Source organism: Pleurodeles waltl, chromosome 3_1 (genome assembly GCF_031143425.1).
Source record: "Pleurodeles waltl isolate 20211129_DDA chromosome 3_1, aPleWal1.hap1.20221129, whole genome shotgun sequence".
In the NCBI taxonomy this organism is placed as follows: domain Eukaryota; kingdom Metazoa; phylum Chordata; class Amphibia; order Caudata; family Salamandridae; genus Pleurodeles; species Pleurodeles waltl.
Genome location: NC_090440.1, coordinates 1926009789 through 1926023458, shown reverse-complemented (window position 1 = coordinate 1926023458; position 13670 = coordinate 1926009789). Strand labels below are relative to the sequence as shown.

General features: G+C 47.2%; 1 protein-coding gene across 1 annotated transcript in view; it reads left to right on the top strand.

The window, feature by feature from the left end:
- The window catches only part of LOC138285789 (solute carrier family 13 member 2-like), a 700806-nt gene that overhangs the window by 324654 nt on the left and 362482 nt on the right, over positions 1-13670 (top strand). The window contains exon 7 of the mRNA XM_069226167.1: positions 9006-9028. Coding sequence (XP_069082268.1) covers positions 9006-9028 — 23 coding nt within the window. The remainder of the gene's footprint in view (positions 1-9005; positions 9029-13670) is intronic.

Here is a 13670-nt window from a genome sequence, read left to right as displayed (position 1 = left end):
TGTAAATTGGTAAAATTGGTCACTAGCCTGTTAGTGACAATTTGAAAGAAATGAGAGAGCATAACCACTGAGGTTCTGATTAGCAGAGCCTCAGTGAGACAGTTAGTCATAACACAGGTAACACATACAGGGCACACTTATGAGCACTGGGGCCCTGGCTGGCAGGGTCCCAGTGACACATACAACTAAAACAACATATATACAGTGAAATATGGGGGTAACATGCCAGTCAAGATGGTACTTTCCTACATGCGGTCGCTATGGTTGGTGTGTGTGTGAGGGATGACGAGCAGGAGAAGTGGCAGGTGTGGCAGGTAAAGGGGCCATGAGTGTGTGTGGGGCTAGATGTGGTGCATGTGGGGCGGGGGCCTGGGTTGAGAGAGTGGAAGGTGAGGGGAGAGTAGATGTGTCTGAGAGGGCCAGGGGTTCTGGCGCTGGGCGCGGTCCAGGTGCGGACGGGCGCTGACGGGCTTGCCTTTGGCGCTCCGCGTCTGCCATAAGAGGAGGGGAGGGTGGGAGTGGCAGCTGGGAGGCGGGAGGGCCTGTCGAATGAGAGGGCTGGGGGGTGGGGCTGCAGGGGACGTAGCGGCGGGAAAATTAGCAAAGAAGCGGTGAGAAGGAGGGGGGAGGCGGGAGGGGCCGCTGGGGACGCAGCGGCAGGGAAGGAGTAAGCAGAAAGTGCGGAGTGGAGGTGGCGCGGAAGGCCGGGCAGGGAGCGAAATCCACTGTTTTGGTGAAAAGAAGGTGGCACAACAAAAGTCTTGCTAACATGAGCAGACTGTTGACGTGAGAACACACTGCATGCAGGAGGGAATGAAGGGAGGGGAAACCTGAGCGCATGGACCTGACCCTGAGCTCCAAAACCTGCTAGCTGAGATCTACCATGCGAGTCATGTCCTGCTACCTCCTGGTGCTGTCCTGACACTGAAGGCCACAGTTAACATGGACAGTGATTAAGGACTGCATACACGGTACCTTTCAGCAGTGTAACAACATGGGGGTCATCTTGAAATGGAATGCAGGAGGGTTGCTGCGGGGCCTGTGCGCTGACCATGGAGGACAGTGGTATTGCTGCTGCTGCCAAGAGACGGGAATGGTGCTCAGGCTCCGGAGCCTCTGCTCTGCCACTGCCTGTACCTGACTAGGGCACAGGCCCAGGGGTGGCACGCACAGGTAGCTTCCAGTGCACGTCCTCCTCTCCCCAGCACACTCGTAAAAGAGGGCACGTGAATGCACACCAGTGGTCGGCCCCAGTTCAGTGTTCTGTGGATGTGAGAAACTGGGGCTGATTGCAGAGGCCCCCTAACTTTTTGCCCCCATTTTCCACTTTATGCTGGTGTTTTCCTGACTCTGCTGGTGCCCTGGGTACTGCTAACCAGTCCCAGGGCCTGTGCTCTGTGTAAAATGGATATGCAAATTAGGCTAATTATAATTGGCTAAGTTAACCTACCTATAAGTCCCTAGTATATGGTAGGGCATGTAGGTTTAGGGACCACAGCATAGGTGGTGCACACCTAGGTGCATTGCTGAGGTGCCCAGTGTCATTTTAAAAGCAAGCCTGCCTTGCTGGCTGCTTTTAAATTAAAGTTATATGCAAATTCGACTTTGGAATTAAAGGTACTTCCAAAGTTTTAAACTACCTTATTTTTACATATAAGTCACCCCTAAGGTGTGCCCTATGTGCCCCTAGGGCTGGGTGCCATGTAACTATAAGCAGGGACTTTATAAAAATAGATTTATAAGCCCTGGTGAGGTAAAAACAGCCAAATTCGTTTTTCCCTCATTGAAGTAAATGGCCTTCATAGGCTAGAATGGGCAGACTTTATTTTAAAATTTTAAAGTCTCCTTAAATGTTACATACCAAGAATTTGGTATCAAATTGATTGTTATAATAAATCCCACAACTTCCAGTTGTTGGATTTAATATAACTAGTGCAGGTAAAAAGTTTAGACTTTACCTAAAAAGTTGCCAATTTCAGCTCTGCATTGTTTTTGCTGCTGTGCTCTGATTGGCCAGCCTGCAGCAGCTTCTGCCAGGCTACTTTAATGAGGTGTGAAGTGGCCTGACTTCACACAAAGGAATGTGCTTGGGGGAGAGAATCTCCCCTCAGCAGATGGGGAAGCAGGAAGGGGAGGGCTGCCAAACTGGTCTTCTAAGGCAGAGAAGGACATCTGGAGCACCCAGCAACACCCCCACATCCTGCAACCCCAGACAGCTAGGTGCCCCCTTGATTAGATTAGGAGAGGGCAGGAGAGGGGTGTGTTTATGATTTTTAGCCACACCAGTGGGTGGGCTCAGCCAGATCTCTCCTCTAAAAATCAGATTCATCCATTTTGGATTTTTAGAGACTGTTGCCTTCTGGGATGGATTTTTGCCACACTTCCCAGGAAGTGGTCATCACAGGGGGACGACCCTGTCCCTGATTGGAGGACCAGGGCCCCCCTGCTTTTCACCCAGGAGCAAGGATAAAACTGGCAGACCTGCACCCACGCCTCAGATCCCCTCCAGAATTCAACAAGAAAGGAACTAAAGAAGAAGAAGGACTGCCCTGCTGGACCCCTGGCCTGCACCTGGAACCTGCACTCAGAAGGACTGCACCAGCTGCACACTTGGGCTTCACCACAAGAAGGACTTTGCCTGGCTTCAACTGGTTCAAGGAGGGACTCCCTGTTTGCTACAGGTGAAAAATTGCTAACCAGAGTCCCCTGCACCAACTCCTGAAAGAAGCGACCAGCTGACCACTGCCCAGTGGCCAAAAAGGAGTTTGCGCCAGGTGCATTCTGGGAGTTGAAGTCCGCACCCCCAAGGACCATCACAGAACTTCTGGACCCTTGGGGTGAGCTGTGGACCCCAAAAGAACCTTAAAAGAACATCTGGGTGAAGCCCCAGAAGTTTGGAAAAGATTGGAGAAATTTTGGAAAAAAGCTCCATAAAGTGACCGACCCGACGCGGAAATTCTAGCCGGCTTGCCTCAACCGCGACCCGGCCTGACTTCGTGGTTCGTCCCGGTAAAGAAAAACATCCGAAAAAGAGACTAAGTCCGAACGTAAAAAGTTGACCGGGACCTCCCAGCCATCGTATCCGAGAAGGGCTCCATGGACGTCGGATCAAGATCCAGGTTTACCCCGGTCGAAGGATTTTCATCTCGAAAAAACGACTAAGTCCGAAGGTAAAAATCACCACCGAGGAAACCGACTTCGCGTATCCGGACAAGGGCTCCAGGAGGTCGGATTCAACTGGCAGGTTCGTCCCGGTGAAGAAAAACTTCAAAATAAAGACTAAGTCAGAAGGTAACTTTTTAACCGAGGCCTCCCGCGACCTGTAGCCGAGCAGGGCTCCATCGCGGTCGGCCTGAAAGTTTGACTTTGCCCCGGTCCTGGTGCAACCAGATGACCCGATTGGCGCTTTTTGTTTCTAAGCGCTAGAAAATAATAATACTTTAAAAATTCATATCTCCGGTTCCCCTGAACCGATTTTAATCGTTTTTGTGTCATTTTAAAGATAAAAATATAAGCTATTTTTATAAATTGGTTTTGGATTTTTAAACTGTTTCCTGTGTTTTATTTAATTACTGTTTTGTGATATTTGAATGCTTTACACTTTGTCTCCTAAGTTAAGCCTTGACGCTCGATGCCAAGCTACCAAGGGTAGAGCTGGGATTAATTTACTGAGACCTAACTGTACTTTTGTGGAGGTTTGTGGCTTGTTGCTAGGTGTAGGTACCTACCTGCCCTACCAATAACCCATTTTCCAACATAATTGGAAGCAGCAACGGGATCCTGTACTTGTGTTCAATATCACGTTACAGTTTTAGATAAAACAAATTAAAAATCCTTTAAATTGTCCTAGTGCAAAAATTGTTTTTAATTTTTAATTTTAAATGTTTTTTTTTTTACATTAATTTGGATTAATTTCAATTATTGAATTTTTGTAATTTTTCTAAATTCTTGTTTCCAATTTTTGCAAAAAGTTTTTGTTGACACAAAACTAGGGAACCATGGAGCTTGATCTGGCTAGCCTACCCACACTGACAGTAGTCCAGCTTAGGGGGTTGTGTATTGAGAGGGGGTTGCCTGCAACCCCTGATCTCAGGAAGCAAATCCTGATTAAATCCCTGACAGCATGGGCTGAGGCCCAAGAGGTAGAGACAGAGGAAGCTCCAGAGGGGGAAGAAAAAGAGGAAGATGCTAACTCTAACCACTCAGGGGAGGGAAGGCATCAGACCCCAAGTGAGGAAGAGGAGGAACGGTCCTCACTGGATACAGTCACTAGGGGCAGACCCAAAGCTAGTGGTAGGAAGAGGGTCCTTTCAGGAGGAGAGAACCCATCCATCAGGGAAAGAGAGCTGGAAGCCCAGCTAGCCTACATAGCTTTGGAAGCAGAGAAGCTGGCCCTAGAAAAGAAAAAGTGGGCATACAAAGAGAAAAGAGATGGAAGCAGCGATAAAGAAGCTGAGGTGTCCATGGGTGGGGGAGTTTGCCCCAGATTACCCAAGGGGGTGGTTCCTGCTTATGTAGAGGGGGATGACATAGATAAGTGGCTAGGGGCCTTTGAGAGGGCACTCCAAATGAGAAAGGTTAAGCCTCAATACTGGGGTTCCCTTTTGTGGGAGTTGGTCCCCAACTCAGGGAGGGATAGGCTTCTGACCTTAAGGGGGGAGGAGGCAGATTCATACCCTAGTATGAAGAGGTGCTTAGTCAAGAAGTTTGGTCTGACCCCAGAGCAATATAGAATGAAGTTCAGGGACACCCAGAAGGTCAGTACCCAGTCTTGGGTTGACTTTGTGGACACCTCACTAAAGGCACTAGAGGGCTGGATTATTGGCAACAAAGTAAATACTTATGAGGGGTTATACAATCTGATCATGAGAGAGCACATCTTGACCAATTGTATCCAAGAAAGGTTACGCCAGCATCTAGTGGACTCTAAGCTGACCAACCCTAGAGAGCTAGGGGAGGCAGCTGATGAGTGGTTGAGAACCAGGGTGGTTGTCAAGTCCCAGGGGGGAGACTCCAAGAAGGGGGGGACAGGTCCCCAAAAACCTAAGGAGGGAGGTGGTAAGCCCACCACAGAGACTCCCTCTGTACCCCAGAACCCTAAGAAGGAGGAGAGTAAATCCCACTCCCACTCTGACATGCAGAGACAGGGAGACCCAGGGTTAAAAAAGCTCTTGGACAGTAGGGCTTGCTTTGACTGTCAGCAGACAGGTCACTTCAGAGGAGAAGCAGCCTGTCCAAAGAAGGTGGTTAGCACTGGGCTGTCCAGTGTAGCCATAGAGGAGGATTCCTCAGATGATGAAGTCCTCCTAGCATTGTGCTGGGAGACAGGACCAGATGGTAAGCTGGTGATCCCTGAGGGTGGGAGTAGGCACTTCCACCACATTCAAGTGAATGGGATCCCTACCACTGGCCTGAGAGACACCTGTGCCAGTCACACTGTAGTGAGTGACCGGTTAGTGACCCCAGACATGTATGTCCCAGGAAAGACAAAGAAAGTCAGGATAGCCACAGGGGAGGTCACCTCCAAACCTGTAGCCATAGTGCCCCTAGAGAGGGAGGGTATCCTTGACTGGATTAGGGTGGTAGTCAGTGCTGACCTCCCCCTAGATTGTATCCTGGGCAATGACCTCCCAGAGGTGAGTCTGGTCACAGATGGGGTGGTCGCCCAGGGCGCCCCCCCAACCCAAAGTCCTGGGGAGTCAGTCCCTACAGTTAGGAGACAGGGGTCCCCAAGAAAAGGAAAGAAGAAAAGGAAGGGTAGGCCACTCTTAAAGAGAGTTCCAGGGAGCCAAGGGCCCTCTGCCCCAGTAAGGGGGGAGCCCAATGTTGGCACTGGTGAGGCCTCACCTGACCCCAAGGAAGTCCTGAGTAGTCAGGCAGCTGTCCAGATGCAGGGTGTTGCCCCTGCACTGACAGAAGGGAGAGTGGAAGGAGGGTGTCTGCCACAGGAGGTGGTAGCCCCCCACTCAAGACAGCAAGAGGGGTGCCAGGACCCCAAAGATGCCCCTAAAGCAGCTCAGCCACCTGTCAGTGGAGAGCTTAGGGTGTGGTTCTGGGTACTGACAGCTGTCAGTAGCCTCTGCTGGGTGCTAGCCTTCCTGGCAGCACTGTACTTGGCCTGGGAGGCAGACCCCAGGGCCAATAGCAAAGTAGGCCCCCTGACCCTATTGGTCATGGTGGGGTTGCTCAAGTGTTGGGTGACCTCTTTGGGTAAGCTAGGTGTTGCCCTAGCAAAGTTTGGAGTAGGGGAGGTGGGCACCTCACTACCCAAGTTGGCAGAGAGAGAGGAGGAAAACCCCCCTAGAGGGAAGTTTCAGTTTGAGTTGGGTCCTTTTACTGTTGGGATGGCTTCACTACCCAGAGGGAGTGACCCTGACAGGAGGATATAAGGCAGAGTAGGCCCTGCAAAGGGACAGCCAGTTTTCTTCACTGTCTTCCTCGCCTAACAAGCCAGGAAGACTCTCCCAGGATTGGGCTGAGTCTCCTGGGCGTGTGGGCTGGGGGGGGGTTGTGTGAGAAACTGGGGCTGATTGCAGAGGCCCCCTAACTTTTTGCCCCCATTTTCCACTTTATGCTGGTGTTTTCCTGACTCTGCTGGTGCCCTGGGTACTGCTAACCAGTCCCAGGGCCTGTGCTCTGTGTAAAATGGATATGCAAATTAGGCTAATTATAATTGGCTAAGTTAACCTACCTATAAGTCCCTAGTATATGGTAGGGCATGTAGGTTTAGGGACCACAGCATAGGTGGTGCACACCTAGGTGCATTGCTGAGGTGCCCAGTGTCATTTTAAAAGCAAGCCTGCCTTGCTGGCTGCTTTTAAATTAAAGTTATATGCAAATTCGACTTTGGAATTAAAGGTACTTCCAAAGTTTTAAACTACCTTATTTTTACATATAAGTCACCCCTAAGGTGTGCCCTATGTGCCCCTAGGGCTGGGTGCCATGTAACTATAAGCAGGGACTTTATAAAAATAGATTTATAAGCCCTGGTGAGGTAAAAACAGCCAAATTCGTTTTTCCCTCATTGAAGTAAATGGCCTTCATAGGCTAGAATGGGCAGACTTTATTTTAAAATTTTAAAGTCTCCTTAAATGTTACATACCAAGAATTTGGTATCAAATTGATTGTTATAATAAATCCCACAACTTCCAGTTGTTGGATTTAATATAACTAGTGCAGGTAAAAAGTTTAGACTTTACCTAAAAAGTTGCCAATTTCAGCTCTGCATTGTTTTTGCTGCTGTGCTCTGATTGGCCAGCCTGCAGCAGCTTCTGCCAGGCTACTTTAATGAGGTGTGAAGTGGCCTGACTTCACACAAAGGAATGTGCTTGGGGGAGAGAATCTCCCCTCAGCAGATGGGGAAGCAGGAAGGGGGAGGGCTGCCAAACTGGTCTTCAAAGGCAGAGAAGGACATCTGGAGCACCCAGCAACACCCCCACATCCTGCAACCCCAGACAGCTAGGTGCCCCCTTGACTAGATTAGGAGAGGGCAGGAGAGGGGTGTGTTTATGATTTTTAGCCACACCAGTGGGTGGGCTCAGCCAGATCTCTCCTCTAAAAATCAGATTCATCCATTTTGGATTTTTAGAGACTGTTGCCTTCTGGGATGGATTTTTGCCACACTTCCCAGGAAGTGGTCATCACAGGGGGACGACCCTGTCCCTGATTGGAGGACCAGGGCCCCCCTGCTTTTCACCCAGGAGCAAGGATAAAACTGGCAGACCTGCACCCACGCCTCAGATCCCCTCCAGAATTCAACAAGAAAGGAACTAAAGAAGAAGAAGGACTGCCCTGCTGGACCCCTGGCCTGCACCTGGAACCTGCACTCAGAAGGACTGCACCAGCTGCACACTTGGGCTTCACCACAAGAAGGACTTTGCCTGGCTTCAACTGGTTCAAGGAGGGACTCCCTGTTTGCTACAGGTGAAAAATTGCTAACCAGAGTCCCCTGCACCAACTCCTGAAAGAAGCGACCAGCTGACCACTGCCCAGTGGCCAAAAAGGAGTTTGCGCCAGGTGCATTCTGGGAGTTGAAGTCCGCACCCCCAAGGACCATCACAGAACTTCTGGACCCTTGGGGTGAGCTGTGGACCCCAAAAGAACCTTAAAAGAACATCTGGGTGAAGCCCCAGAAGTTTGGAAAAGATTGGAGAAATTTTGGAAAAAAGCTCCATAAAGTGACCGACCCGACGCGGAAATTCTAGCCGGCTTGCCTCAACCGCGACCCGGCCTGACTTCGTGGTTCGTCCCGGTAAAGAAAAACATCCGAAAAAGAGACTAAGTCCGAACGTAAAAAGTTGACCGGGACCTCCCAGCCATCGTATCCGAGAAGGGCTCCATGGACGTCGGATCAAGATCCAGGTTTACCCCGGTCGAAGGATTTTCATCTCGAAAAAACGACTAAGTCCGAAGGTAAAAATCACCACCGAGGAAACCGACTTCGCGTATCCGGACAAGGGCTCCAGGAGGTCGGATTCAACTGGCAGGTTCGTCCCGGTGAAGAAAAACTTCAAAATAAAGACTAAGTCAGAAGGTAACTTTTTAACCGAGGCCTCCCGCGACCTGTAGCCGAGCAGGGCTCCATCGCGGTCGGCCTGAAAGTTTGACTTTGCCCCGGTCCTGGTGCAACCAGATGACCCGATTGGCGCTTTTTGTTTCTAAGCGCTAGAAAATAATAATACTTTAAAAATTCATATCTCCGGTTCCCCTGAACCGATTTTAATCGTTTTTGTGTCATTTTAAAGATAAAAATATAAGCTATTTTTATAAATTGGTTTTGGATTTTTAAACTGTTTCCTGTGTTTTATTTAATTACTGTTTTGTGATATTTGAATGCTTTACACTTTGTCTCCTAAGTTAAGCCTTGACGCTCGATGCCAAGCTACCAAGGGTAGAGCTGGGATTAATTTACTGAGACCTAACTGTACTTTTGTGGAGGTTTGTGGCTTGTTGCTAGGTGTAGGTACCTACCTGCCCTACCAATAACCCATTTTCCAACAGTGGAGCAGAGGATGCTCCAGCGAATCAAGTCACACATGGGAGGGGCATACAAGCCAGGCCCAGAATGGGAACACAAGCTGCTGCGCACAAGCCGCTGCGCCTGGGAAACAGCCACAAGAAGATTACATAAAGAGGGGAGAACAAAAAAAAAGCACAGCGCAAGCACTGTGCAGTCAAAACATTTTTAAAAGTTCCCCAAAAGTGGATGTAAACATTACTTGGGCCTCGGGACGCTGATAAGAGCAAACACACGAACAAGCATTGGTAAACGCAGGAAAAAAGTAAGTTACTTCCAATAGTAACAGAGGAAAAGTAAGTGGCAAGCACAGGAACCAATGAAAAGCAAAGGCGGGATGCAAGCCCTTTTTACGATTTATATTGAATACAATAGATTTCACAAGCAAGCGCTGTGCAGGTGAAACCTAAAAATGAATGTGACCTATTTTAATGTAAGTGGTGCTCATGTGAAGCGCTTCAATGTCCTTGGGGCAAGTTTGTGCTAGTTAAGACTGGGAAAAAAAAATCATAACAATTAGGCCACTGTTCAAATTAATTTCATGTGTAAATTCAATCTGGCTTGATACATGTGTATAAAATAAATGTATTTGTGTGAGACCAGCTTGTGGGTCATGTGTGTTACAATTTGGTGAGTAGATAATTCAGGACGCTAGACATGCATGTCTGGCAAAAGATTTTTGGTTTTTGAAGGCCTGACCACTTCATGGTTCTTCTGTGTCTGCATCTGCTGGTTCTGATGTTGTCTCTTTATCCTTTTGCTAGTAGATATTGATTAGCAGACTCCTTTATCTCTGGGGTGGAGGCAGGCCGGAAGAAGTGTGCCATATATCTTGGTATTACATCACCACAGATCATTCAGGCAGTCATCAATAGCCAATGCCACATATTTCCTACATCGCTTATGGATATCCTTGACATAACCAAGTAAGCACACCATAAGGGGTGTCTCCAAACTGATGGCTTCAAAAGCCTTATCATGTCACTGAGCATGTCATTCAATCCCCACCAAATTCTATTTTCAGGGCGTTTTCATGCCAGATGGAAAAATCCCGCCTCCTGTGCACCATATCTTCTACCTACTGAATCTTTTATCACTTCCCTTTTGTGCATACTCAGTGGGATAAAATTAGCTCTAAGCAAAAGTTAAAGTGCGTCAAATTATGCCTGCCATCCACTAATGCCATTTTTTGTTGGAGACAACAGTATGTCCATTATCCACTGATATCGCAACCTTGAGGTCTAGTGCCGATAGGAACATTCCCTAGCCTGATTTTCAGTTCTTGGTTTATTGCATGTTTTCCTATTATAAATCGTTGGTATCAATCTGGCCAGAGAGATTTTCGATATCAAGAGAGACAGTCGAATCAAGTCTACAGCAGAAATGTGCATCCAATGTATTGTGTATGCTCTAGTTTTGGTGTTCCTCTAGTGTCAGACTCTGCACTCCCAGTACATGTCCTCTAGTATGCATACTTGTCTTTGCTGCAATGGCCTTTTGGTAGCTTGATCACACGCTGCTTCTAATTGAGGGTTGCCAAGTAGTGGCATCATCAGCAAATACATCACATCTATATCACATATGCATGCTAATCTCAACAACACCCATAACGTACAATTAACTGGATGGATATCACTTCTGGGCCTAGTGGGTGGTTTCTTGAGGATAGTATTTAATGGGGTCGAAGCTGACAGCCCTTTCTCCATCTCACAATGTAGGGGCCTCCGGGTAATATGGAACCAATGTGATGCATGAACTGTGCCTGTGCTACTACGTAGTAGATCTCAAACTTTAGTGCCACAACCACTCCCCCCATTCTGGATGGTAGTTGTACAGTCTTTCAGGTTCTAGACTGTTCTCTTGCCCACGCTAACTCACTGACAAGAATTATAGCTGTTTAAAGAGCTTGTAGTTTGAGGAGAGGATACAATTTTGAAAAAGCAATAGTAACTGGGGTAAAACTATATGTGCATAACGGCGATACGGTCAGCCGTTCCATTTTTCAATATTAGTAGTAATTTTGGCTATGCATACCCCACAGTTATCACGGTATAGTGTGTCAATATTCCAGTGGTATTGTACGCCTAAGTAACAGAATGAGAACTCACTCCACTGTTTGGGGGAGTGGCAGTAGTGTTTCTCGTTAGGGGCATCATATTAATTTTGGCCCAGTTTCTTGTGAGGCGTGACCATCTGCCATAGGGGATAATCTCTCTAATTATGGGGTTGGGCGAGGTCTCCGGATTCTTTACCAAAAGCAAAAAATGTCAGTGCATATTGTCAGTAAAATCCTGTGGTTGCTACATTTTATAACTTTATCGCTGTGGAATTCTCTAAACAGACTAACAACAGGCTCCATCGCCAGCGCGAACAGGTTTGGCGAGAGGGAACAGCTCTGTCTTGTGCATCTCTTTATTTCCATTAGCGTAGACAGCATGCTGTTTACCCTTGCACAGGCTATGAGTTGGTTATATAGGAGCCGGATACATACCGCTATGTTGAGGCCCAAACCCTTTCTCTCAAGGGTGGTAAACATAATTGACCACTCCCAGGAGTCAAACGTTTTAGCACCGCCTAGGAATATTGCAGCTGCTCTGATATCTGGGTCTATTTAATATGTGACAGCAAACGGTGTTCTCAGGTTATCTGCTGTTAATTAAATTTAAATCCAGATTGGTCACCCAGTAGCAAGCCATGTAATAGGGGAATCAACCTAGGAACAATTATTTCACAAGTATCGAGAGCAATAACAACAGCCTCACTTAGGGCCATATGTAGCAAAGGTTTTTAACCATTCTGTGTCTATGGGAAAAAGTGTTCGTACATATGGCCCTTAGTGTTGGTAGCAGTTGACCTCTGGCTTTCCTTGTCCATCTGCCACAAAAAGGATCCTCTTCATTCATTGACATATTCTTTATCAAACTCATAAATCTATCGCTTCTAGGAGCCTTAGTGGTTTTCAAATCCCTAATGGCATTTTTCACTCCTGCTAGCATTATAGAGGAGCATAGTGTCTCTCACTCAGCCACTTCCAAGCCAGATTGGCGTTTTCTAAATGATTATTTATATGCTTGGTGCACTGGGTACCTTTAGAATCATATAGTTTAGGGTAGTGTTCAGAGAACACTTCTAAGAAGTCTTTCGAGTGATGTTGTGGCGTGCTATCAAGCGACATGATTGACACTACATCAAATGCTGCCCACTGTGGTCTAGTAAGCCTAGCTCGTGTGTGACCCAGTCTTTCACCCTCCCTATATGTTCTACAGAGGCCTATTTACTCTAGAACTGAGTTTCCCTATCTACTTCTTCTTTAAATGTCTATAATTTGATATATATGTCTTGCAGTGGGTACGGCTGTCCTGATTCCCTGTATTTTTGTAATTGTTTGAGGTCTGACTTCAGCACAGCTAGTCTCCCATGTATACAGACTTTAGTAGGCTATGCCCCTTGGCTATGCACTCCCCCCTAACAACTAGTTTAAAAGCCTCCCCAAGTTGAGCATATGTGTCCACTGAATCTTATTTGCAGGTCCCAGGCCAGCTATCCCCGTTCTGCTGTATTGCTTTTGCTACTCCCCATTTTCTGAGTGCTTCCTCTCTTCTTTTCCCTCATTTTTCATTGTTTTCGCCTTCGTTTCCACCTGTGTTTTGAGTGCCTTCTACTTGCTTTTCCCTCTTTTTCACAGCTTTCTCCTTCCTTTGCCCCATTTTCTGAGTGCTTTCTCCTTGCATTTCCTTGGTTTTTCACTGTTTTTACCTTCATTTCCCACCATTTTTTGGGTGCTTTCTTTCTCATTACTTTTCCCCTGCTTTCACTGTAAAGTATGCTGAATAAGAGAAACCAGCTTCCAAAACAGGTTTGTAAGTGAACAAAGCGTCGTTTATTTTCTTGCTTCGGTCACAACATGAATTAAAATGTCCAAATATTCACCCCAGCAGCGCGCCGCAAATCGCTCAACCTCTCCTCCACCAACTGTCGTTTTCTCGGCGTCCTCGGTCCCTCGCGCCCACACAAGGCGTCCGGAACACAGAGAAAACGGCTCGTGCAAGCGGCTCTGCCGCGCGTGTAGTTTCGTTTCACACGCGCGGCAGATACTACATTTAGTTTTCCTTTTTTTCTTTAAACAAAACCAAACAAGACCAACCCTCCCATGAAAACAAACAATAAACCAATACCCCAAAAAAACTTGGAAAACAACCAAAAACAATACATCAGGTAATAATACCTATTTCACTAGATACTTCTAAATGTAAGTAATGATACATCTTACGCTTTACATTTCCAAACATCACATTTTGCATTTCTTGAGAGAAATTAAAACTTGAGCAAACCTGGAAAACCTCGCTTAACGGTACCTCATCGGTAATTTGTGGACTCTACAACTTTTCCTAACAGGCACCAGTTCGAAGCAAGCGTCCCTTTCCTTAGGATTTAATGGTTCAACCCCACCAGGTTTATGTACAATCACGGACTCCTTCATCCTTCCATTCAGCTCACACGGGTCACTAAGCGACAAAGGAACATCTCTTGGCAAAACTTTTACCACTTTTCCCACATTCCACCAATTACGCCCACCAACCCGAACAGCATTACCACACACTTTATCAACTCTCAAAGGTTCAGAAAACTTTGAGTCACCTTTCTTGACAAAACT